The sequence below is a fragment of the Phaeodactylum tricornutum genome, chromosome 2 (assembly GCF_000150955.2).
Source record: "Phaeodactylum tricornutum CCAP 1055/1 chromosome 2, whole genome shotgun sequence".
In the NCBI taxonomy this organism is placed as follows: Eukaryota; Bacillariophyta; class Bacillariophyceae; order Surirellales; family Neidiaceae; genus Phaeodactylum; species Phaeodactylum tricornutum.
The window spans coordinates 427,585-451,881 of NC_011670.1; the positions used below are offsets into that span (position 1 = coordinate 427,585).

At 47.2% G+C, this 24,297-nt stretch overlaps 12 protein-coding genes across 12 annotated transcripts; 6 read left to right on the top strand and 6 right to left on the bottom strand.

The window, feature by feature from the left end:
- Positions 1 to 2,360: 2,360 nt before the first annotated feature.
- PHATRDRAFT_43424 (predicted protein) lies at positions 2,361 to 3,208 on the bottom strand. The gene has a single exon (XM_002177894.1). It carries the CDS (start codon positions 3,033 to 3,035, stop codon positions 2,499 to 2,501), a length of 537 nt encoding a protein of 178 aa, XP_002177930.1. The 5' UTR covers positions 3,036 to 3,208; the 3' UTR covers positions 2,361 to 2,498.
- Positions 3,209 to 3,596: 388 nt separating this feature from the next.
- On the top strand, positions 3,597 to 5,207 carry PHATRDRAFT_43425 (predicted protein). The gene is made up of 2 exons (XM_002177578.1): positions 3,597 to 3,655; positions 3,747 to 5,207. The coding sequence occupies exon 2, from the start codon at positions 3,890 to 3,892 to the stop codon at positions 5,114 to 5,116; it is 1,227 nt and encodes a 408-aa protein (XP_002177614.1). The 5' UTR covers positions 3,597 to 3,655; positions 3,747 to 3,889; the 3' UTR covers positions 5,117 to 5,207.
- A 74-nt stretch (positions 5,208 to 5,281) lies between these two features.
- Positions 5,282 to 6,214, bottom strand: FABI (enoyl-acp reductase; the record flags this gene model as incomplete). The annotated part of the gene is made up of 1 exon (XM_002177895.1): positions 5,282 to 6,214. One exon carries the CDS (start codon positions 6,212 to 6,214, stop codon positions 5,282 to 5,284), a length of 933 nt encoding a protein of 310 aa, XP_002177931.1.
- A 995-nt stretch (positions 6,215 to 7,209) lies between these two features.
- On the top strand, positions 7,210 to 7,590 carry PHATRDRAFT_32634 (predicted protein; the record flags this gene model as incomplete). The annotated part of the gene is made up of 1 exon (XM_002177579.1): positions 7,210 to 7,590. The coding sequence occupies one exon, from the start codon at positions 7,210 to 7,212 to the stop codon at positions 7,588 to 7,590; it is 381 nt and encodes a 126-aa protein (XP_002177615.1).
- Positions 7,591 to 7,653: 63 nt separating this feature from the next.
- PHATRDRAFT_43427 (predicted protein) lies at positions 7,654 to 8,528 on the bottom strand. The gene has a single exon (XM_002177896.1). It carries the CDS (start codon positions 8,418 to 8,420, stop codon positions 7,731 to 7,733), a length of 690 nt encoding a protein of 229 aa, XP_002177932.1. The 5' UTR covers positions 8,421 to 8,528; the 3' UTR covers positions 7,654 to 7,730.
- A 435-nt stretch (positions 8,529 to 8,963) lies between these two features.
- PHATRDRAFT_43428 (predicted protein) lies at positions 8,964 to 9,463 on the top strand (the record flags this gene model as incomplete). Its single annotated transcript, XM_002177580.1, has 2 exons — positions 8,964 to 9,047; positions 9,194 to 9,463. Exons 1-2 carry the CDS (start codon positions 8,997 to 8,999, stop codon positions 9,461 to 9,463), a joined length of 321 nt encoding a protein of 106 aa, XP_002177616.1. The 5' UTR covers positions 8,964 to 8,996.
- A 166-nt stretch (positions 9,464 to 9,629) lies between these two features.
- On the bottom strand, positions 9,630 to 11,215 carry PHATRDRAFT_43429 (chorismate synthase; the record flags this gene model as incomplete). Its single annotated transcript, XM_002177897.1, has 3 exons — positions 10,109 to 11,215; positions 9,751 to 10,005; positions 9,630 to 9,686 (listed from the first exon to the last, which is right to left on the bottom strand). Exons 1-3 carry the CDS (start codon positions 11,123 to 11,125, stop codon positions 9,630 to 9,632), a joined length of 1,329 nt encoding a protein of 442 aa, XP_002177933.1. The 5' UTR covers positions 11,126 to 11,215.
- Positions 11,216 to 16,954: 5,739 nt separating this feature from the next.
- PHATRDRAFT_43430 (predicted protein) lies at positions 16,955 to 17,532 on the top strand. Its single transcript, XM_002177581.1, has one exon. It carries the CDS (start codon positions 16,958 to 16,960, stop codon positions 17,510 to 17,512), a length of 555 nt encoding a protein of 184 aa, XP_002177617.1. The 5' UTR covers positions 16,955 to 16,957; the 3' UTR covers positions 17,513 to 17,532.
- Positions 17,533 to 17,646: 114 nt separating this feature from the next.
- On the bottom strand, positions 17,647 to 19,102 carry PHATRDRAFT_43431 (predicted protein; the record flags this gene model as incomplete). The annotated part of the gene is made up of 1 exon (XM_002177898.1): positions 17,647 to 19,102. A coding segment is annotated over exon 1 (1,413 nt), but the record flags the coding sequence as incomplete, so codon positions are not given.
- Positions 19,103 to 19,332: 230 nt separating this feature from the next.
- PHATRDRAFT_43432 (predicted protein) lies at positions 19,333 to 20,835 on the top strand. Its single transcript, XM_002177582.1, has 2 exons — positions 19,333 to 19,715; positions 19,801 to 20,835. The coding sequence occupies exons 1-2, from the start codon at positions 19,456 to 19,458 to the stop codon at positions 20,600 to 20,602; spliced, it is 1,062 nt and encodes a 353-aa protein (XP_002177618.1). The 5' UTR covers positions 19,333 to 19,455; the 3' UTR covers positions 20,603 to 20,835.
- A 318-nt stretch (positions 20,836 to 21,153) lies between these two features.
- PHATRDRAFT_9664 (predicted protein) lies at positions 21,154 to 22,024 on the top strand (the record flags this gene model as incomplete). Its single annotated transcript, XM_002177583.1, has 2 exons — positions 21,154 to 21,251; positions 21,346 to 22,024. Coding segments are annotated over 2 exons (777 nt in total), but the record flags the coding sequence as incomplete, so codon positions are not given.
- Positions 22,025 to 22,200: 176 nt separating this feature from the next.
- PHATRDRAFT_43434 (predicted protein) lies at positions 22,201 to 24,107 on the bottom strand (the record flags this gene model as incomplete). Its single annotated transcript, XM_002177899.1, has 2 exons — positions 22,201 to 22,813; positions 22,898 to 24,107. 2 exons carry the CDS (start codon positions 24,105 to 24,107, stop codon positions 22,242 to 22,244), a joined length of 1,782 nt encoding a protein of 593 aa, XP_002177935.1. The 3' UTR covers positions 22,201 to 22,241.
- Positions 24,108 to 24,297: the final 190 nt, after the last annotated feature.

The following is a 24,297-nucleotide window of genomic DNA, read 5'->3' on the forward strand; positions in this document are numbered from 1 at the left end:
TTCTGTTGATACTGATTTTGACATGTGTGGGAATGTCATGTTACTTATTGAAAATAGCCATGAAAAAGGTATCATAAAACAAACCAAATTTTCGGAAAGCAGAAAGATTGAATAAATGTTAATGACCGAAATCGTAGAAAGCCCCTCAGAAGCTCACTGTCCAAAATATATTTAACATATCGTTGAAGTTGAAATCTAAGGAAATGCTATCTCATTAATTTGACGGGTTTGAGCACTGGAGGCCGCTCTGCAGCCTATGCTTCATTTCCACTTCGTACAATTGCAATATTAGCAATGCCAATTTTCTGCACCCATAAATAATTTACCAATACTGGCCAGCAAACAAGAAAGTTGCTCCACATCAGACACCAATTTCTCAACTGTTTTGATCACCCACATGACAAAGTGGTTGCTTGACTTCTATATGGGCATTCCTTGTGCTGGCAAACGGCACGTTAACCTGCGAGAAAAATTCTTTCTCCGCTTTGCCAAGCAGGCCCTTGTATTTTTTCCAAGCTTCTGCATGCTACAATTGAAGATGACGCATGTAGCCATCCGCACAGAAAGTCGAGAAATGCTTGACCTTTACAGTCCGAGCCCTCTTGTCTCTGACTGACTCTTCCCGTCCGAACACAACACAGAACTAACAACAACCAGTGGTGACATGAGAGCTGCTGGGAGAACGCGCAGTGACCCTCAACCCATACTCAAGCTCATGACTTGTCTGAAATATCTGACCCAGTTTGGGGGGACAACCAAATAACTCGGAAGTAGTTGTAGTGAGGCTCAATGGTCTCTTTGGATCTGCCTCTAAGGTGGAATGGAGCGCCGTGGATCACACTGTGATGGTCCAGTGCTTGACCGACAAAATGTTGCCGCTACAAGTTATTCAACTGAGTTGCATTGGCATTTGTGATGTCAAAGCTTTTTCAAGCTCTTCTTGCTAGAAACTGAGCACAGAGTACTGCACAAGGTAGTTTATCTATGTGGTGACAGTATTTTGATTGAGCTTTAATTTGGGTTAGATTTAAGAGTAAATTTTCTACTGACTCTACGTAAATCACGGTAAAAGAGAGTTAAAGTAGTACTTTTAATGCGGTGAGTTCAAAACCTTTAATGCGGTTCAATGCGGTGTTTGTGTACAACACCGCATCAAAGGCAGCCTGCCTATGACCCACAACCATGCCTACTTAAATCCAGTGTTTAGGACCCAAACACCGCAAGAACCGTAGTAAAGATTTCAGAAACAGCGCAAACAAGCTTCGCGTTATTTGCGGTCGCACGTAGAACTTATACTAATACCACTTAAAAAATACTCAGATTGAGTTGGATTTTCCACATTGCACGGTCCATTGCGCAGCTCCTCAATCTTCATGGTTGAAACATTAGGTAAACTAATTCTAGAGAGCATGTCTTTCCAGAAAGGCCATTGCATTCATTACCGTGACAGCAGTTGCTCTTGTACTACAAGTGTTGCATGTGTAACATAGTACTATCAAAGTATGTAAGTTGGAAAGTGCTGTTGCCAACAGTAATTTGCAAAGAAACGGTCACCATTGCGTGTCCCTTACCCTATGACTCATGGCTTACAGTTTGGATGCCGCACAACTCTGAGTGTACCGCAAATTCATTAGAAACACCTCCATGGTTACATTACATCCATTTCCTTGACTCATTACCCTTGCTAAGTGACAACTGTCCAAAAAAGACATGTTGACAGGTAGTGCATCTTTTCACTCTGGCTACCCTTTTTCCAAATCCAGTAGCTGTTGACTGTGAATTTGCTTTTCAGTGATAGATTGGGAAATAATACAGCAATTGACAAGATTTCACAGACTTTTCCCTCGAGCGGATCTTGCATTTTAAAGAGTATAATGATATGGTGGCCCTTTTAGCTCTCATTTCAGATAGAGTAAGTCAAAAATAGTGAAAAAATAGGGTTAGTTTAGGGTTTAGGGTAGGATACCGCATACGTCCGCATTCACTGTTAATTTTGAAAAAATGCCGGAAATAAGCTAGGTAGTTGCGTCATTTGACGTAAAAACACGTTAAGAGTTAATATAATGAGGGCTTGCCCTTGACTGATGTGAATGTTTCTGTTCCTCTATGACATTGAGATAGCGTGCTTCCGAGCAATTTGAGAGTGAAACCTTTGCCATCCTTCAAGCCGTCATCAAATTGTCTTACATTCACTGTAAATAAATAAATTAAGAAATCAAAGTTGATCCACTGGTTTGATGGTCTTGCACAGCTTATGAGATTTGCATCTTTACAATGCTAAGGATAGAAATATGGACTCAACAATGATATTTGAAAACGGTTTCCTCTTTGGACTTGATAACAAGCAACGGTAGTATATATTCTCAAAAGCACTAGTTGCACGAATAATTGAGTTAAATTTTTTTGCTTTTTCAGTGTTAGCTTGCTACTGAGACAGAATATAAAATTTGTGATTCCGAAATTTGCGCCAGGCCATTGTCGCTCGACCACCCTGCCGCTCAGCCCATCCCCGGCATATTCCGCTTGTTCTTCTTATCACCCATACCAGTCCAGTCAAATCCCGGTCCAGATCCAAGTATGCTAGCCGACTGTTCCTTCTTATATCCACCCTTGGCGTAGTCTTTATCTTTCTTGGACCACTGGAGCTTTTTGGCACCTTTGACATCGGAATTATCCCAATTTCCCCCACGAACCATGTAGGGGACGTCTTCTTTCTTCATAAGGCCTTGTTTAACCCTTTCCTTATAGTCAATTGGAGCAAATGTGTGTCCCGCTTTGCCATGGTCAAAGGCTTCTTGCCATGACTGCAGAGAGCGAGATTTGAAGCCTTTGGGTCCGAGACGTCCAAGCTCTTTGCCCTTGGCTTTCCTGGCATCGTCCATCTTGATCTTTCGATACTGGTCCTCCGTCAGACCATCGGGAACGTATCCCATCTCCAATTTCATTGCGGTATGCTTCACAAAACCTGGGGCAAATGCCGTGGCAGCAGAAAGAAACACAACAGCCAGGAGCGTGAACTTTGCTTTGAAGTTCATTTTGAACGTTTTGCTGTTTGGTTTGTTTTACGGGTTGCTGATTTTTTCAGTTTTCTTTTTTATGAGACAAAACTTGCGTATCGATGGGAATCATCACATTCGATGGAACAGTTTGGTTGGTTCGCTTTGGATCGTCTAGACCGACCCATCTGCTAGCCTCACCAACAACAGAGGCGATCCGATGTTGAATGGGAAAACCGTTTTCCGAACCCTCATAGGAGGCTGTTACAGGCCGCGAGAGGCTCAAGGAGGCCACGTTCACTCGACATTTTGGGAAGATGCAACCGGCATTTCTTGTCCGTTCGGTGTGTTCGCGTTCAAAGCTGTCACAAACCTGAGCAAGCTGTAAGTTCGTCCGAAGGCTCTTTTACAAGGGAACGCTCCGAAAGAACGAGAACCGGATGTAGCCCTTTGACGTCAACCACGTGAAAGGGTAAGGGACTCAAGACTGAACCCGGATACATGTTTCCTGGGATTTTTCTCATGGTAGACCCAGTGTCACAGCTTGCTTTTCTATTCCGGCTTCACAGTCTAAATTCTCTTTCCATCGATCTATCATCATGAAGGCTATCTTGATTCTGGGAGCTTTAGCGCCCACGGTGACTCTCTCTCTATCCAATGTAAGACCAGTAAGACGCGTTGCAGTCATTGGATCGGGAATTTCAGGCCTTGCAGTAGCTCATGCTCTGACGAACTCGCCTTGTCTCGAAGACCAGTATGCGCTTAATAGCTCGTTCGACGTCTCCTTGTTTGATGCGCGTTCGAAACTGGATCCCACAGCCGGAGCTGGGATTCAGCTAAATGGCGGACTGGTCGTCCTGGGAAGAATCAACCCTGCATTACAGCAAACTGTCATGGACGCTGGCTTACTACAGACGGGTGTACGGAGTCGTTGTAAACCCTGGAATCCAGCCAGCCCTTTTGACACGCTCCTGGATCTGGACCTCCTGAAAACAGTTCAAAATGCCGGTTCTGACGTCTCCAACGCTCTGATACGAGAGGGGAAGCTAGTCTGGACCAGCATAATGCGAGGGGCTTTGCAAGAAGCATTGTACGGCGCCCTGCCGAGCAATGTCCGACAAAATGTCCAGTTTGGCAAAGTGTTAGTGGACCTTCGATCGGTTCGCGAGGGTGGAATTGAATGCTTATTTAGTGACGGGTCGGTAGCTGGGCCTTTTGATGTCGTGGTAGGATGTGATGGCATCAAGTCTGCGTGCAAGGAATACGTCGAAAATGGACGGATTCTGCCCAAAGACGCAAAGCGCGAGGGAGACTCTGTTGCCGTGTACTCCGGTTTGAGGATTCGTTACGCCGTGAAGGACGGTAATTCCGAAGAGAAACAAGCGGAAACCGCCACGCTATCTCAATACTTTGGTGAAGGCGCTTACGGTTTGGACGGGATCTACGGTGCTGGTCCGGGCCAGCCCCACACAAAATGCGCCTTTCTCGTCTACCTCGATCCGGATTACGTCGGACCGTTTAAGAAGAAACGCGCGCGTTTAGAATCCAAACCATCCGTAGACGAGAACGCCGACTGGACTCAAGATGTCCGTAAGTCTATTGAAGTGGCGCGAGAAACAATGTTGGATCAAACCAAATCGTTGGGTGTACCGGACACCGACCTGTCACCCACCATTAGTGCGGCCGATCGTTTCTTCGAACTCGGTGTGTACTTTCACAATCCTTTTAGCACTCAAGGTTGGAGTCGTGAAATGACCGATTCCAAGGGAGGATCCGTTGTTCTGTGCGGTGATGCCGCACACGCGCTGCCACCCTTTTTGGGTCAAGGATCCAACCAGGCCATTCAAGATGCGTACTGTTTGGCCAAACAACTCTACGCCTACAACGCCGAAATCGAGCAAGGCCGAGACGCAAACTTGAACGCCATGCTCAAAGATTACGAAAACACACGGTGGCCGAGCACGTTTGGCATATTCTGGAAGTCCACCTTTCTGGGATACCTCGAGACTGGCGGCGAAGATGGACTGTACGCTAGATTTCGTGACGTTTTCTTCAAAACCATGGGAGCCGTCGGAATCGCTGAGTGGGTCCTCATTAGCGCCGCCAAACCCAAAATCTAAGAGACGAAGCTACTGGATTGCGAATCCGGAAAAATGTACTATTAGCCGTTCTAAACAGTCCAGCCCGTTGTCATACGTTTTTTGGTTTGCGGTATTGGTCGATAATATATCTAGCTAGAGTGCCAAGGTGCATGTCTTACTCTGATATGGTAAAGAATTCCATTTTTACTCGCGCGAGCCTTCCATCGCTTTGCTATCCAAGGCCATACCCATAGAATGCAGGCCATTGTCCACGTACAGGGTAACACCGGTAACGGTTCGGGCCATGGGGCTGGTCAAAAAGAGACTGGCGTTACCGACATCGTCGCTGTACAAATCCTGTTCGAGCGGCGCGTTGGCCTTGGAATAATCAATGGCGTATTCGATAAAGGTTTTCTGACCGGGCTCTTTGCCAATTGCGGAGGCCGCCCGGGATTTGAGAGGACCGGCGGAAATGGTGTTGACGCGAATACCCCACTTGCGACCGGCTTCGTAGGCGAGGGTGCGGGTGTCGCTTTCCAGCTGAGCCTTGGCGGAGGACATGCCACCGCCGTAACCGGGAATGACCTTTTCGGAGGCAATGTACGTCAACGAAAGCATGGCGCCGCCTTCGTTCATGATGGGGCCGAATTTTTGCAGGAGCGAGACTGCCGAGTATGCGGAGGCGGAAGAAGCAGCGAGGTATCCTTTGCGAGTCGTTTCGAGGAGGGGCTTGGTGACTTCGGGACCGTTGGCGAGGGAATGAACGAGGATATCGATTTTTCCGTAATCGGCTTCGACGGCTTTGGCTACTTCGGAAATGGTGTATCCGTCCAATCCAGCGTAACGCTTATTTTCCTTAATCTCATCCGGGACGTCGTCTGGGGCATCAAAGACGGCATCGAGGGGATACACCTTTTCGATCGTCATTAGGGAACCATCCGCGAGTGTGGAGTCCTCGTTGAACTGTCCCTTTTTCAAACCCATTTGGAAGATCTTGAGTACCGGAGGCCACGTTCCGACAATGATTGTGGCTCCTGCTTCGGCCAAAGCTTTGGCGATCGCCCAGCCGTAACCAGTGGAATCGGCAACACCAGCCACAAAGGCTACCTTGCCTTTGAGGTCGACCTGCGCTGCCATGTGCAGTTCGGTCCGACTTCTTGTTGAAGCAGAACTGAATCCGACAGCCTGACTGGTAGAAAACGAACCACGACCGACATCTAAAAGACAACAACGGTAGACGATGAGACGATACTCTGGTATCTCAGTGCAAACGATAAGATGTACCGTAGCGAAACAGTCCGATTTGATTGGCTGGACACCTACCGAGTGACGGGGCAAACGCGGAACACGACGCCGCAAGGAAGGCTACAACAATACTGATTCGGGCAATCATGGTAGCGATGACGAAACAAAATCAATGATGGAAGATTGTGATGGATGAAATCTTCCCCACACCGTTTGTGCTGGAGACAGAGGGACCTGCGTCGTCTTTTTTTTTTCGGCAACGGATGCGGTATGTCGCCATCACCATCCGCACCCGCCCTGACAAGCTTTGCGAGTGACGACACGTACGTACGAGAGCCTTCTGTAGAAGTGGTACCGACCAACGTTTTACTTAGGAGTCCACTATATCCCCATCTACGTCGTCTATCGGCGGCGCGGTGCCGATCCGATCTTACAAATGTAAAAAATCTCCACTACTAGTCACAATCAAGGTCTCTGTGCTAACAACATCGAATCACGAAGGATCACGACTGGAATGAGAACCCATCAGGCTCTTTTGTTTTTTCCCGGGCAACGAACCATGATACCATAGGTTGCCGAGGTGTGACAGTGCTGTGTGCATGATGCTGATACTTTGCGAGCATCCAAACATAACAAAAGGGTACGAGTAGCTTTCTCGGTATTAATCTGCCGCTGACTGTGAAGTAAAATCGTAGTACAACCGACTATTGATGTTTTCCTTCGAACCGAACTCCCCCGGCCTTTCGCCGCCCAGAAAGGCCATTCAGAATTTCGGCCCAGGCAAACGAACCCGTTCGTGTTTATCACAGCTTCCTCGAGACTCTTGGTATTCTCATACTATACTTTTACAGACCCATTCTCCAAAGGTTGTTCGAACTTGTCGTACCATGAAATATGTTTCTTTTATCATTGGGGCCACTGTTCTACTGCTGGCCACACCAGCCGGCGCTTGGACTATCACGCCTCCCACACAACAACTCCCGGATCCAGTACGGACCAGTGCGATCGCTTTCACTCGACGCGGATTCTTGAAATCGTCCGGCTCCATCGTTGCCGCGGGTATCCTTCTCGGCACGAGCAACGCTCCACCCGCGTACGCGGTGGACGAAGATCAGAATGACAATAACAGCAAAAACGAATCAGACCCGAACGACAAAAAGGCTATGGCGCAAGTAGAAAAAGAGCGTCAACAAGCCGAAAAGGAAGCCCGCCGTCTGGCGGAAGAAACGAAAAAGAGATTGGCCGTGGGGCGGATTGGCACCATTTAAGTCAATCTTTCGGTGCTATCCGGTGCGCATTTGATGATTCATAGAGCAACTCCAAAATTATGTACAGACAAGTCATTCATCAGCTAAATTATAATATTCCAATTTCGTTCCGCTGGCATCCATAGGCATTGGCCGAGGCGTTATCCATAGTATCCCCGGGCCATGGGACCATCATCACTCAAATTCTTCATTTCCATTTCCTGCATGCGGTTCCGTACCCGATCTTTAGATTTAGCCATAGATGCTCCGAGACGATCATAGTAAGACCATGACTGGGGGTAGGACTCGAGTGGTGCGTGACCCATCTCTCGTTTTGTGGCCTCGTGACGGGCTTCGTGTAAACTGTGGAGCCAGCTCGAGGCCTCTTCTTTACTCCGGACAGCAAAGTACTGTTGTTTCCGCAAGGTTGTCACCGATAGTACCTGATAGCCACTAGGTAACGAGGGAAACACCAGATTATCAGCGTCTCGTGAATGTACTGCGTGTACTTCTATAGATTCTACTGGGATGGGAGAGCCTTTGGGAGAAGAACTTTTCTCATCGGAGAACTTGTAGAGATAGCTGCCCAATAAAATAAGGTGCCGCTCTTGCCAGCAAGGTCGCAAAAACGGAAGGAACTTTATAATCAGTGACTGAACGAATCGGGGGAGAATCATGAACAAAAGCGCCGAGTGCAGCTTGAGGACGGCTCCGTGGTGTTGAGGAGATGCTCGTAGCATTTTTGGTGCCGCCAAACTCGACGACGGTGCAGTGGGGTCTCGCACTTCTTGCTGTTGTTCCTGTTCGCGAAGCATTCCAGTGGTATTTCGCTGTCTCAAACCGTTTGCCATTGAGAGGAGCGGAGTATTGCAAACGTAAAGTCTGACTGTGAAAGTGAACAAGATGTGTGATACTACAGTAGTCCGGAAGGCACTCAATTGAGAAGAGTTTTGGGATTGCCTGCCTGACCTGTTTCCGCTTCGTCGACCAATTCTTTCGTTGTTCTTTGCGTGTGGTATGGCATGCGGTCAACCAGTGTATCAGTGCCCACTCCTTTTCGCTTCGCATGGTTGTGATGTCCGGGTTGTGTAGGTTCTTTGGAAACCCAAATTTCGTTCCATGTCAAGGCATTTGGGATTCGAAAATTGATTCACATTTGATTAAAATGCAGTACCTGGAAATTCCCTTTTACATCATTGTGTCTCTATGTATAATAACATTTTCCTGCGTCAGAGGAATCTAACTATCTCGGGCTGTTGTCCCGTTACCGCCTCACACGCCGTGCTTACATACAACACGTACTTTCGCTCGGTCGAGAAATTTTGACGGCTGTGGCTAACTCGTCGGCTGCTCACCACGAGCAACCAACATCAATACTGTTGCTCCCCGGCAACACTAGCTGTCATCTTAACTGCTCAAGTTTCATCATGATGTCTCGTGTAATTGCCGTCCTGGCTCTTTTATTCCTCTCGGTTGAGGTAAGTCGATAGGAATGTGTCTACTTTCGATCGCAGCTCGAAGACGGACACGTCACAGGCTCCGTAGGGATGGGTTCTCTCGTTCCGCGTCTGTTGGTTCGCCCAGCACCAACAACACAGTCTCCTCACCCGCATGTTTTTGTTAGGCTTTCTCTCCGGTGGCGTTCTTGCCCAAGACTGCCGGTATTTCGGCGACTCCGCTTTTTGCCTGCCGAAGTAACGCGAAAAAGGAAAAGATCAAGCGGAACCGTGAAAACATGCGCAAGTTCAAGACCACCGGACGCAAGGGAACCACCCGCAGAAAGCTATTGAAGAAAGCGCAGGCCTCCAAGGCGCGTCAAGAAGAATCAGAATTTATTTCAAAGTGCTTTATCACCGTTCCGGCTCCCAATAGCGAAGACGACTCGAAGAAATAAACAAACGGTCTGCGATTCACTTTTACAGTTCGCTGTGCGTGTTCTTTCGTTGCTTACTATCCATTATTTAGCTAGTTTAGGCTCCGTGACAAAATATCTTTGGACTCAAGCGATGCGTCTTAAGGCTTCCTTCCTCGGTCTCTTTTTTGTTCATGTCGGCATATGTTCAGTACACAGCGAACAACGAATGTCGCAATAGGGTACCATTATTTAGTGCCCACGTCTAGAAAAAGACGAATTGCGTTTGCGGTGTTTATGAGTTACTCTTCGTCTACTCTTTGACTTACCGGACCGCTAGCAACAGGCTCCTGGTGCACGGGTCCACCTTGTCGTCGTGCGGTCTTACCCATCGGATTGGGCAAGTCTTCTGCCGCCGCCTCGTTCGGAAAGAGTTCACACTGAGCCTGCTGCATCATAAGGTGATCCACCAAGGTCAGCGCGACCATGGCTTCAACCATGGGTACGGCTCGAGGAAGGACGCATGGATCGTGTCGGCCCTTGCCGCGTAATTCAACTTCTTGTCCATCACGCGTCACCGTGCTCTGCAACAAAGGGCGAAAGAACAATTAAGTGATTGGAGCGTCAGCGAAATCAACCTCGGGGCAGTCCACTCCGACATGTTGATTGAATCTCTCAAAGTCTTACCTGTGCTTGTCCAATAGTGGAGGTTGGTTTAAAGGCAACGTGAATGACAATGTTTTCTCCGTTGCTGATTCCACCTTGGATGCCACCGGATCGGTTCGTCTTGGTGCGGGTCGCCCCGGTCTCGGGATCCACGTAGAACTCGTCGTTGTGATCCTTACCAGTCAAGAGTGTTCCGGCAAAGCCGTCTCCACTCTCAAAACCCTTGGCCGCGGGAATGGACAAGCAAGCCTTGGCCAAGTCCGCTTCCAATTTGTCAAAGACGGGAGCACCGAGTCCAGCCGGGACATTGCGCGCCACGCAGGTCACCACCCCACCAATCGAGTTCCCTGACTTGCGTATATCGTCAATCCGTGCCAACATGGTTTCCGCTGCTGCCTGATCCGGGCACCGCACCATGTTGGCGTCCACGTCCTCCATCGTGAAGGTATCGTCGTCCACGGAACAGCCAATGTCCTGCACTTTGGAAACGTACGCGAGAATCTCAATGCCGTTGTACTTGTGCAAGAGCTTACGAGCAATCGCTCCCGCCGCCACCCGTCCAATTGTTTCACGTGCACTGGAGCGTCCCCCACCGGCCACGGCCCGGACTCCGTACTTGGCGTCGTACGTGGCGTCCGCGTGCGATGGACGGTAGGCAACCTTCATGTCGTTGTCCAAATAATCCTGCGAGCGCTGATCCTTGTTCCGCACCAGCATGGCAATAGGCGTACCGAGTGTCAAACCATCCGGGGAAAGACCCGAGATGATCTCCACTGCGTCGGCTTCGTTCCGGGGAGTGGTGATGCGGGATTGTCCCGGACGACGGCGGTCCAGATCCATTTGAATTTCTTCGCGCGAGACAGGAATGCGGGGAGGACAACCGTCCAAGACGACACCGACGCCGCCGCCGTGCGATTCACCCCACGTGCTGATCCGGAAGACGCGACCGAAGGAATTTCCTGTACCCATGGTCAGAGAAAAGGCGAGCGCCGAAGGGAAGAGCGTAACGACGCCCCAGACGGAGGCTAGTATCCTCATGTGTAGGCAAGTGTAGTCACGAATGTAATGATCGGAGAAGCGAACGTTTGCTCAATTTAGGCAGATGGATGACCTCGGAAGAGATCACGGACGTACTGCTGGTCGGAGGCGACTATCAGAAGAGAACCTGCCTACCAATCGACCGAGAGAGCGTCAACCCCATTCATGAGTTTCGTCGGTTCTCCCTGTGTCATACGAGTCACGATGTCTCCCTTTCGTGGTTTTCCGCAGAGAACATGGGTATTTACCTGTGTGCTCAGAACTAGTGAGACGGCCAGGCGAGCAAAACAAGAAGCACAGAGAACCAAATACGATATTGTGGGAAGCAGTTGGTGTTGCTAGTAGACAGACCGCCTTAAATTCGGTATTTTGGACCAAAACACCGCAAACACCGCAAATAACATTTCCAAAAACACCGCAAACAAGACTGAAATAAAGCAAACAAGACTAACATATTGATTCAAATTTTCGAATCTTAAAAGACCTCTTCAGTTTTCCCCTAGCGAAAAAACCTTTTTTACTGGAGCTGTATAGTCCTTCCTTTGTCCTCTTCTCTAACATAAAGTATAGGTTTTTACAACAAGGCAGATTCAAATGTTGCCATAAACATCCTGTGACAGTTGCAGATGGCATTGACAAAGCTGTGATTGTATACAGCACAATTGATACAGTTCTACCATCAATGGTTCCGTTTGAGCTAGCTGTAAGTGGCATGTGCCAGTTTGCTATATTTCTCATAAGAAATGAGCTCTAGACACCAGCGCAACATATAAGCAGAAGAGAGATCTTTAGACATTCATTGCCTTTCCCAGGGCCCATCAAGAGGAAGCTTTTCCCAGATAAAAATGCTTGTACTCCTCTTGTCTATGAGATTAAATGTAAGTCCTTTCTTGGATTGCTTGGCGTTAGAAAACAGACAGTCTCCTCCCTAGCAAAATTTTTACGGAGACTTTTCCTTCCGAAACACATGATCTCCTTACTGTCAGTCAGATTTATCAACAACAGCCATAAACTGGGAGAAGGATGCAAGCCAACAGGAACTCACAGACTTCTCTCTTGAAGGAGGAGAACAGTCCGAAAGTGCTTTCCTCTCATATTAGAAAACTGCGACAACACAGTGACAAGTAAATTTTACAGTACATAGAATATACGATATCGTTGCGACATAAAGTTGTTAAGTATAATACGCTAGGGTTAAGAATACCGCAAACACCGCAAATAAAAGTCCCGATCACACCGCAAATAAGCTATTTGCGGTGTTTACCGAATTTAAGGCGGTCTGCTAGTAGACAGTTAGCAATAGTATTGCATCACTTGCTACTGACTAGAATTGGGGATTCAAATACCAAAGCCATTGTCAATGTATTGTCCATACTCCACAAGCTCTGTTGCAAACAACGGAAGGATGCGGTGTTCATGGATGGCAAAATATAATGTGGTGTACATGGGTGCTGGCGGTGTACCCATGGTGGTACCGGTTTGATGACCCCAGAAGCTATTGCCAAACCCGAACACATTATGTTCATGACAATGGCAAGGCCATCAAGCAAACGTCATGCCAAGCTCAAATATACCTCAACTCAAAGTATGCACAGATTTCTAAAAGGGCGTGTATTGTATCAATGTTGGTATACATCAACACTGTGTCCAAAGAGAAGCACCAAGGGGACAAGGGAAGGGCAGCATGTACACAATGGCAGTTGCAAACATGTGTCAAGCTGCAGTAGACATATGGTAAGGCAGGTGACAGCTGTGTATCCACCCAAAGTCCAAGTCCTTGATAGAGGCTTCCACCGACAGATACAATAGGGCGGGTTTTCCAAGAAGTCTTATGGATTTTCGCTATCAATCATTGGCCAGTTCAAGCAAGCAAACCAAGAACTTTTGGAAAGGGTTGCGGCAATTGTGAAACATTGAATTGATAAAGGAATCTGGAATGGGTCAAAGAGTGGTAATGTGATTTGAGGCAGCTGTTTCCGTTAGCTGCCAATACATTGATGTACCAGTTAAATGATCTTGAAGTGCACGTCAGATATACATCAAGCATCCTATAATAGCTTGCCCAAGGTGTTTGTCTGTTTTATATACAATCAAGGAAAGGACATCATTGAGGATTAAATTGGCAGCCAAATGCAACGGAAGTACACTTGAGGGGGTTCTGTTTTTGGAAAAACAGGCAACAAATGTGTTGATTAAAAACTGAAACGCATGCACAAAATTTGGTGGGAATATTGTGGGGAGGAGGCTCCCAGGTAAGAAAAAGTAAGTTGATGAGAAGAGACAAACTGTAAACTTACATTGGTGAAAAATCCTAAATGGTAATTGATTGGCTGAACCGTATGAAGACTGTTCTGTGCAAGACCTTCCCAAAAATTTTCAACTATAATGTTGGCTTTTGTGTTGGAACCCCTACTCTGCAAAGGACAGCATACCTGTTTGCAATCTGGAGAGTTTTGCGTATGTGGACATCCTTGGATCCGGGAAAGCCCCTTTCCAACAAAACACATGCTCAAATTTTGCTGTTGGCTTGGCATGCTTCTGTGGCACATGCATGCTTGTACATACAAGACTCATCCACCCTCTTTGACCTTGTGCAGGAGGAGCAGTACCAAGAATCACAGCGGGTTTCCCCATGGAAGTCTATCCTCATTGATCAAACACAATCAGCCATTGGCATTGTTGCCCATTCTTGCATAAATCAACAGGAAACAGTTGCAAAGCAGGCAGATTGGTATTTCTAAAAGAAAGTTGCCATGGCCAATGGATTTCAATTTGCTAGGTACTATGCCATGGCCTGTTGTGCAAAGCCAAACTTGAATTTGCAGGAGCAATTTGATGCTCTGATTGGGCGTGCTATGGCAAGCAAGGCTGATAGGCTTGAAGCTTGCCATCTGAGCACACTCATTGTCAGGGATTCCGCAAAGGTGGCACCACTTGGAGTGTCGGTAGACACCATGGTTAGTCAAAAACGCATCAGGGCTGTCTGAGGTACAAATGATCTTGAGCAACACTGTGCCAGCTGCGGCCAATTGGAGGCTGCTGGCAGCTCAAAGAAAGCTCTCTTTCAGGAGCTGTTTGAAGTGCACAGCATCTTCACAACTCAACAAAGCAGCCTTGTTGACAGAGCTAGACGCTGGGCCAGGAATTGCAGCAATACTTACTGCATTTTGAAAGATTCCATTATGAATTGCTTTGATGGAAATGCGGATTTCTACTTTTCAAGCCTGCCAACAAAGCTTGCCATCACAAAACACACCAGCACTTGCTCAGATTGAAAGCAAATTGACAAAGAAAAAAATCTTACGCAAAAATTCATTATAAAATTCTAGAAATTGTATGGAACTTGTCATGCATCTAACTTGAGTGGTATGCACCAAAACAACCATGGGAATATACAACTGCAAAAATCAAGGGTGGTATGCCATTGCAAAATTTGCTGCTCATATGTTCAGATTTGATGAAGATCAGAAGTAGTTATTCTGACTGTGAGTTCTGTGCATTGAAGCAACTCAATAGAAGATCTTGAGGTGACTGTGGAATGCTTATATGGTTGGTGGTTGGTCACAAGTTAATATGAGGTCATGAAATGTTGTAAAAAGTGTGCCCAAGTGCCCCACTCAACATAATAGCACCTTCTGTCCACTATTGAGACACTGAATGTCCTTCTAGTTCTTTCCACCGTGCTTTTCCCTGGGGTGCAAATGCTTGTTTCTGATTTACTCCAGCTCTTGTCCTGTGTATGCCCTGTTTTCCTGCAGTGACCACACTTATTTTCACTTCAGAACAAGACATCACATCGTTATGTTTGCTCTTACTATGCCACTTCCAGAAGTCTAAAATAATCTGCTTAAATGTATCTATTGGGATAGTTGTGTATACTTCACTTACCTTGACTTTCACTGCCTCTTAGGCCTCTGGGGATTGTCAATTATAAGTGCCTTCTCTGAAGTTCATTGCACATACAGTTCTGCTTGATCTTGCCCAAACAGGTATTCTAGTACTCCAGCTCCAAATATTATAGTTCATCCTTTTCATTTTCACTGCCAAGGTACAGTCCTTAAATGAATGCTCAATACTCAAGTAATTGGATTTGATTTCTCTATGTTCAAACCTCTCACACAGTTTTATCCATGCTCTGTAGGTATCTCCCATTGGCATTTGTTCTATCACTGCATTTTCAACATACAAATAGGCAGTTGTTTTGCACCACAGTGCCAAGTGAGCATGGGTCTGTACATTTCTCAAGAATGCTTTCTGTGCAGACTTGCCTACAGTCCCTACATTGACCTCTTCTATGTTTGCAAGGCTTTCCAGCATGAGCAGCACTTGGTAGAAGCAATGTTGTATTGCAGTCACAATTCTTGTCCCTTCCCATGTATGCCCTTTTGTCCTCATTTCCTTTGAACTTGATGGTCCAACTATTACTCACATAGTCTGTGTCCTTCTGGTCATTGGATGCCATATCACTTATGTTGTCAATTGTGAGTCTTTCTTCCTCAGATTTTTCTTCCACTTCTGCTTCTTCCTCTTTTCCAATGTTGACAAAAGATCCACTCACTTACAATAATGTATTTGTAGAATACAATGGAAAAGTAGTTCTTTTGGGGAAAGCCTTGTAGATGCTCCAATTGTTTTAATCAGTAAGTTTTTAAGATTGTGAGACTAAAATTTAGATTCCAAAATGAAACCTTTTGTGTTGGAAACAGAATGTACAAACATAGAATCCCTGTAGCCATTGTAGTGACTATTGAACCTTGACCTAGTTTTAGTTGGAGTGATTTGACCACCTAAGTGATCAACAAACCGGTGAGTTTGGATGGCACCAACAGTATCTGTTGGCACTGATCATCTAGGGAGACTATATGGTAATCAGGAATGTTTTGTTCCTAGCATATGAGTTTTGATAAGACAAGTTGTCTTAAACGCTTCATGTGGCAGAAACCAGAGTTGCGCATATTGCTAATTTTTGGTTTCCTGTGAGGCGCTTTGTATTTTCCTCCAGCATGCCACACACGGGTAATGAACCCAACAAGGACAGTTGTCTGACCACTGCGTCTGTTCTACGACAGGACCAGGAAAAAGGAAGTGGCACTGGGGCCAGGATCTAGGGCTAGCAAAATTCTAGATAGATGTTCCAACAAACAATGCTAATGGCTAAGCAATTATATCTACATAGTAGTATCAAATTGTAGCATTGTGTGGCTATAATTTATCAATGTGGTATTCACCTTTCATGCATTCTTGCTAAGAGTCTTACTGCGAGTCCTCAGGTTTTCTTGCTTGCAAGCATGTTGAAAACTCTGGTTTCTTCTGATCTTTTGATTGTCTGAGTGACCAATTTGACAACAGAAAGGAAATAAAAAAATTATCTTGTATTTCTCCTTTATGTTCAATTACTCTTTCACCACTGCTAGTGCATATTGTTTGTGTTCTTTAATTCACTAGTTCTGTTTGCTCTCAAACCTTGCTATTTGATTGCTAAGCTTTTGCCCTTTTTATGCTTTCTCCAATGGTTACTTTCAACACTTGTTCATGTGCTTAAATCAATCCGTCTCTATTTCCATAGGATGATTATATCCTCCAATCCCATCAGCCATATAATTTATGTTACAGTTTGCTTAAGATGAGAGCTTGCTCTTTTTCTAATCTCTTTATGACATATGTCGCTTTCTGCCGGACATGTCGTCACTCTCGACTCCTATCTAGACAAGTCCTGGCCTGGCCTCCCACACACAATCAACCCATACATTCACTAATGGAAACCATTCCAGGTCGCACTTTTTTACTGTTACCGATGCAAAGCAAAGGCAACGTGCACAACAAATCAACATCATGAAAGACACGAACGCGCCCTGGACGCACGTTGAGTTCGAGACGTCCATTGGTTCCTTCAGCATCGAACTGTACCACAAGCATACACCGCGCACGTGTTACAACATTGCCGCTCTGGCGTACCAAGGCTACTACAATGGCACCATTTTCCACCGCATTATTCGTGATTTCATGATCCAAGGTGGCGACCCCACAGGAACGGGACGCGGTGGGGAATCTATCTACGGGGGAAAGTTTGCCGACGAAATCACGCGCAACCTTAAACACGTGGGTGCCGGGGTCGTTTCCATGGCCAATGCCGGTCCCAACACGAATGGATCGCAATTTTTTATTTCCCTTAAACCCACCCCCTTTTTGGACGGAAAGCATACCGTGTTGGGTCGGGTGTATTCCGGTATGAGTGTTGTGCAGCGCATGGGGATGGTAGCGACGGACGGAGAGGATCGGCCGCTGCATCCTGTGACGATCTATACCGCTACACCGTTGCGGGAACCGCCGCTACCCAAGTCGGAACGAAACACCGAAACGACTTCTTTGCAAATAAAAGCTAGCTAGACCAGGGCTACTTGCTGACTAGTTTGATGCGTTTCGGACCATGCACACATACACGCATCTACTTTAGTTCCTTTTTCTAACTCAATTCTTCGCTAGCTAATTGAATTTGTTGGAAATCGGATCCTTCCCGATACTCATCGTCTTGCGCTTGCTTGCGACGTTTCTTCTGTCGCTTGTTGCGGTTCTTCGCCTTTTCTCTTCGGTCCACATTGTTCCAAGGTAAATTAGTCGTGCGGGTCTCGTTGAGCTTGTCCATTTTTAAACGTCCGCATTCATCGCGCTCCAGTACAGTCGTGGGCATTTGAATAGGCCCATACTCGGCCACCGAAGTCCGCAGTGCGTTTAGGAACGGCCAGGACTGTGATTCCAAGGAACATGCTCGGTGTTCGTGTCTTACGACCGCGAACGCCTGCAGATACAACGGCTCGGCCGCCAGTAGTAATAGAATGTGATCATCAGGGGAAGCGATTGCCAATGGTTGAGACGCAACCGAAATTTGGGTCAACGGAGTCAGCGTGACCGCATTGACGTTTCTTGTGACGGTCAGTATATCCAGAGTCGTGCTCTCGTCGTATATAACCGCAATCTGATCTTTCCCAAGAAACGAAACCTTGACTGGAATCGTCATTCGACCAGCCGATGATTCAGTGCACGTGAGTGTGGCGAGCTCCGCTCCTGTGGAAATGTCCCAGTATCGGATCGTACCATCCCCACCCACACTCACACATTCCGTGTCGTTTGCGTCAATATCCGACACAAAGGCTTCGTGACCAAGTAAGAATGATTGAATATCATGTGTGGCGGGAAAGCTTGATATCCGAATCTTTTCGTCGCGATCGGCTGTTAAAATCCAATTCGTCATTTCATCGGTACCGGCATCGTGGCTCGGGACAACCTTGACCGCCGTCAGCATACTTGCAGTGTGTCCGAGTAGCACCCGCCGTGGGGGGTTTTCGACATCGACCGTAACGTTCTGGTCTAACTCCAAAGGAAAAGCGGTCGCATCTCCCGCCAAATCTCCCGCTATCACCACGGTTAGATCATTCAGTGACTGGCTTGTTGTCGTTGCTGTTGCTGGCGTCGCACCAGTGGCCGAGACCGTCGCAAAGACTAAACTACTGGCACGTTTGCCTGTACGATGCTGTGACACAATCCGCGCCTTTCCATTCAGTACGTGGTAAACAGTCAAAGTCTTGTCGTAGCGAGCAACGGCGCAGTACCAGGCAGTGTCGCTTCCCGGACCAACCGAGGTGTGCACGGCAACCGCCTGAATCTCGTCCAATGCCACCGTTTCCACCGTTTGGGTGCCAGGTTGTGGAGATGCCGCTGCTTTCTCGCTTCCCTCGACATAATGTGCTTTTGTTTTGGTGTCGGTTGCCCGTTGGAGAGAATCGTTTGTCCCGGAGTGCTTTACTGCTACGGGAACCAGCGCTGGCGGCGATGGTTCGAGTTCGACGACATCACCGGCATCCAGTCGACCCGTAAAAGCCCGGTTCCGCAGTCCTACCACGACAATCGAACCTGATGCGGTATGCAAAAGTTGCTTCATAATGACTCGGTGAAACGCGCTTTACACCGCCGTGACGGTGCCGTCGATGGTGCTCTGAGTTCGTCGCCGGGTCGGCAGCGTCTTGGTCTGGCTGTAAGGGATAATCGACGATCAGGAAAGGCCTAGCCTACCTCTAGGGAGTACGGTAGTATTTGGATGGCTCGTAGGCAAGTAATCTTTTGAAGTTTAAAATTTTGCGTCTCACAAGTATTCTTGAATTTCAAAGCTGACGGCGCCGCTTTTCCAGAACAAGGAACGGTACCATGCCCATAGACGTGAACTCCCGACAGAAAAGCAACTCGATTAAAGCAGACGTAATGAAACATTAAATACATGACATTCATCGGGCGCATGCGCGGTCGAATGCTCTGGAAAAGATCAAAAAGCCGTCGCGATGCCGTGTAGAAGTCGAGTCGCACTCGTGTGTGCCGTCTCTTTGACTCTGTTTCGGCAAACCGACGCGCGTCTGCCTGAATACCAGCAGGACGAACTTATTTTGCCGGGTCATATCCGATTCGAACACGTGGTGAATCCACTGCCACACACGTACATATCATTGAGCGACTTGCCTCAAGCTTTCTCGTGGGGGAATGTCGGTGGAAAGTCGTATCTCAGCAAATCTTTGAACCAACACATTCCTCAATATTGTGGAAGGCAAGTAACGTAGCGAATTTAGGGCAAAGGAACTAGTGATTGTACGGATGCTTACGTTTATTCCACGTTGCACTCCATCCGACAGCTGCTGGGCACACTCGGCTATGTCCTCTCTGGCGGACCGCATTTTAATTGCGCAAAGTCAACTCGAGGACGATATCACCCCCGACGAGTTCAACCTATCTATTCAGTTTCTTTTGAACTGCGCAGGAGAAGTTGCAGGATCTTGCCATGGTGGCTCAACAACCGGAGTCTTTCAGTTCATTCAAGATTTTGGCTACATTCCGTACGACACCTGCCAACCGTACCTTGCCTGTTCGACTGATTCTGAAGAGGGCTTTTGCCCCCACGTGGATACGACTTGTGCTCCGGAAACCATTTGTCGAACGTGTTCGCCAAACGGAACCTGTCGCGCCGTATCAACCTTTCCCAACGCTACGGTTGCTGAATACGGGCGTATTCAATATGATACCTCGGCGATTATGGCCGAAATTTACGCAAGGGGTCCTGTCAAGGCATCGGTCTATGCCAAACCCATATACAATTATTCTGGTGGAGTGCTCTGGGATGCCCCGGAGTACCAGGCCGACAAGCACAACCATGGCGTAAGTATAATAGGTTGGGGATATGATGATGAGATGGATAGGCAGTACTGGATTGTCCGCAATTCCTGGGGTCAATATTGGGGTGAAATGGGTTTCTTTCGGCTTGAACTTGGAAAAAATCTTCTCATGATCGAATCAAACATTGCTTGGGCTACGCCAGGAATGTTTTCCATTTTTGATTCCAAATGTCAAGGAGGCAGCGACTATTTGAAGTCCTTTACGTACAAGGATCCCTCCAAGGACATGGCTTTGTTGCAGCGAAGAAGTAGTGGCTCAACATAAGGTCGTGGTTGTTGGATTTGTTGGCATTCGAAGACAACCTCTTTGCTCCGACGAATTCGTTGTTTAATGTAAGATCGAACTTGTTGCCTTTGTGGGCATTCGAAGGGTACCTCTGTGCTGACACTATATGGGAGGATGCAACCATACTGATGTTAGCTCAAGCTCCGGAGCGGAACTAGCCAACCTCTGTCACAATTAAGCATCGACAATCTTTAAATCGAATTTAAAACTTGAAAGAAATCCCTTTACATTAGACATTTCGAAATGACATTTACTTCGTCAAAAGTGCTTGCCGCCCGACTTCGTTTTCTGTCACACCTCACAAACTTCGGGACAGCTTTTCTTCGATCATCATACCGGGATTACGAAATCAGCCAGACCGTTTCACGATGGCCATTCGAAGCTTCGTTAATCTTCAGGTTGTATTCGTCCTTCTTGCTCTTCTATCGTGCTCGTTGGATTGGGCTGATGCTCAAGACGATGAGCGCATCATGCCCGGTCACACTCGACTAGAACACGTCGTCAGCCCACTACCTTACACTTACCTTTCGAATGAGGAACTCCCGATGGCCTTTTCATGGGGCAATGTCAATGGGCGTTCGTATTTGACCAAGTCATTGAATCAACACATTCCTCAATATTGCGGCAGGTAGGTTAATTATTGAAAGGTTTCTTTCAGTAGCAATACCAAATTACAAAATTGATTCCAAAATAATACATTATCCACCTTTTTCTCGCTACAGCTGCTGGGCGCATGCCGCTTTATCGGTTCTCGGGGATCGGATAATGATTGCCCAAAGCCAAGAAGAGGACTCTAGCATTCTCGATGAGTTTAATCTTTCGGTTCAGTTTCTATTAAATTGCGCTGGCGAATATGCCGGATCTTGTTACGGAGGATCGACAACAGGAGTGTTCGACTTCATCCAAGACATGGGGTACATTCCCTATGAGACTTGTCAGCCGTACCTTGCCTGCTCCGATGATTCTGACGAAGGTATTTGTTCTTTTGTAAATACCACGTGCTCACCCGAAGCAATTTGCCGTACATGCTCTCCCGACGGCATTTGCCAAGCTGTTACCACTTTCCCGAACGCCACTGTCGCTGAGTATGGCCGGTACCGTTATGAACTGTTTGCTACTATGGCGGAAATCTATCTCCGTGGTCCAGTTACTGCATCCATTGATGCCGGACCAATTCACAAATACCCTGGTGGTGTCTTGTGGGATAATCCCAAATATCATTCCGACAAGACAAACCACGCTGTTAGCATTGTTGGCTGGGGCTACGATTACGATGAAGAGAAGCAGTACTGGATCGTTCGAAACTCTTGGGGACAATATTGGGGTGAAATGGGATTCTTTCGTATCGAGCTTGGTAAGAATCTGCTCAAGATAGAATCCAACATTGCTTGGGCAAACCCCGGGACCTTCTCTGTCTTTGATCCTGAGTGTACAGATGGAGATTGCCGCCTGCGTTCGATGACTTACACTGATCCGTCTCAAGATATCCAGTTGTTAGAGCAAAGACTTCGTATCGGAGTGCAATTCTGAAGAAAAAGAATTTTACATCTTAACATCCGACGCGTTTGATGGCAGAAACTATATTAGATAGTGTTAAATCTTATAAAAGCATTCTATTCTAACGTGCTGTTGACTGACACGACCCCGGGACAACACAACATTTGCACCAATTGAAAAAGGTCATTTGTTCCAGAAAGCCAGGTTCACCCTCGCTCAAGTCCCCACCTGATGAAGCGGTTCTATTGCTTGTTTCCTGAATGTAATCCCTAACAAGCTTTTCCAGAGTGTCCAGCGGGACTGGTCCCACTTGCAATACGACATCATAAAAATCTCTCGGATCAAATTTCTCAGCCAATTCTGTTTCTGCCATAGTGCGCAGTTTCCGCAAATAGCGCTCCCCTACTTTGTAGGCAGTGGCTTGTCCGGGCCAAGTGACGTACCGTGCTACTTCCGTGGCGGCATCATGCTTTCCCATAGCGGTATTTTCCAGCATAAAATGCAATGCCTCGTCCAGCGTCCAACCCATGGCGTGCATCCCTGTGTCCACCACCAGTCGACAACTACGGAGGGCCTCCATGGAAAGCTGTCCCATTTTGCTCTCTGGTTTTGTGTACAGACCGAGCTCTTCACCGAGCGTCTCACTGTGCAGACCCCAGCCTTCTATATAGCCAGTGTAGAAGGGGAAACGGCCTATAGCAAAAGAAGAGAGATATGAGACTAGTTTTATGCATTGGAAGAATGAAAAGGACGCAGTATCAGCATTTGCTCACTCACAGGGAGCTTCAAAATACCGCCGATCTTCTTGCATTTGACGAAATGCGGGCAAGTTGTGACTTTCACCTTGAATCGATCCTTGTGTATGGTGTCCTGGGATTGCTTCGTGTAAGGCCAAAGCTTCACACTCGTAAGTGCGACGAGTCGGAAGCTCTGATGTATTTACATAGAATATACCCGGACGCGACGCACTTTGATTGGTGCTACCGGCTAAGTAATACGCAGCTGGTGCCATGGAAGCATGAGCAGAGGGAGTTTCGACGATCGAAAACGGCATACGTGGCAGCGTTTCGAGATGGAACAATTTGAGCATTGCGGGGGCAATCCTCCCAGTGATATCTCGAAATAAGGAACACAAAGCTTGTCCAGACTCTGCCTCATAAACTTTGGAAGTTCGCAAATGTTCCAGATAGTCATCGAGTCGACCTCCGTACCCAGCTTGGGCGGCAATCGCTTCCATTTCTTGACGTACGCGCTCAACCTCGCTCAATCCAAGCTCATGAATTTCATCCGGGGTCATACTGGTGGTTGTGTGAAACGCTAGGCAGTCCTGATAGTATTGCTTTCCATCTGGATATCCAGTCACCGCACTGATGTCTTCTCTTAAATGAGGAATGTACTCATTCTGCAAGAAATCAGCGAAATCTGCAAAAGCCTGTGTCACAGATCCGTCGATTTGGGCTTGACATGCTTCCAAGATCTTGGCCTCGTCTTTAGGGAAAGCGTTGCGGATAGGCTCGCGGAATGCCTCAAGATTGCCATTGATCATACCACGAACCTGTGGTACCACGCCATCCAAGCTTACCTTCGGCGGAGTCCGATTCTCCACAAGGCCTGTCTGCAGGAGATTTATAACCTCACCCAATTGAATTGGAATTGCTTGCAGAAACTTCAAATAGAAGGCCCTTTCCTCTTTGGTTTTTGTAGGCAAGTATCGCGCATATAGTGGCAAGTCTGTTTGGGGACCTTCCAAACGATTCAAGCAGCAGAGATAGGATTTGTGCCATGGCGTGAAGCGTATATAATCCGACAGTTGCGTCACATAAATATCGTACGAGAGCTGTTCTTGCTCATCTCGAAGATCGTCGCGACTAACATTCGCATGCACACGCTGGAGAGCCGCTCGTAGCCACTCCAGCCGCTGCTGGAAGCTTGCGAGCGATCGTGGATCCAAGGCGTGGGTTGAGCGTCGCGTCGACAACAATCCCATGGCCGCTGCCAGTTCGGGGTCGGTATCGATGCGCCATTGCCAGGTCAAGGCCATTTCTTCTTGTAAATTTTCGCTACTACTCCGGAGCGTCATTGTGACGGAATACCTGAAAAGCGTTTGTAAGGAAACAATGAACAAAGTTTCAAGCAGAGTGTTGTTTAAGTCACATTTGGCAAACGCTGCCGTTTGA

Excerpts from the sequence above, each read along its gene's own strand:
- PHATRDRAFT_43424 (XM_002177894.1), bottom strand. The coding sequence starts at position 3,035 with ATGAACTTCAAAGCAAAGTTCACGCTCCTGGCTGTTGTGTTTCTTTCT.
- PHATRDRAFT_43425 (XM_002177578.1), top strand. The coding sequence starts at position 3,890 with ATGGACGCTGGCTTACTACAGACGGGTGTACGGAGTCGTTGTAAACCC.
- PHATRDRAFT_43427 (XM_002177896.1), bottom strand. The coding sequence starts at position 8,420 with ATGGCAAACGGTTTGAGACAGCGAAATACCACTGGAATGCTTCGCGAA.
- PHATRDRAFT_43430 (XM_002177581.1), top strand. The coding sequence starts at position 16,958 with ATGAAAGACACGAACGCGCCCTGGACGCACGTTGAGTTCGAGACGTCC.
- PHATRDRAFT_43432 (XM_002177582.1), top strand. The coding sequence starts at position 19,456 with ATGCCGTGTAGAAGTCGAGTCGCACTCGTGTGTGCCGTCTCTTTGACT. Across the intron at positions 19,716-19,800 it reads ATTCCTCAATATTGTGGAAG|CTGCTGGGCACACTCGGCTA; the intron begins GCAAGTAACGTA and ends TCCATCCGACAG.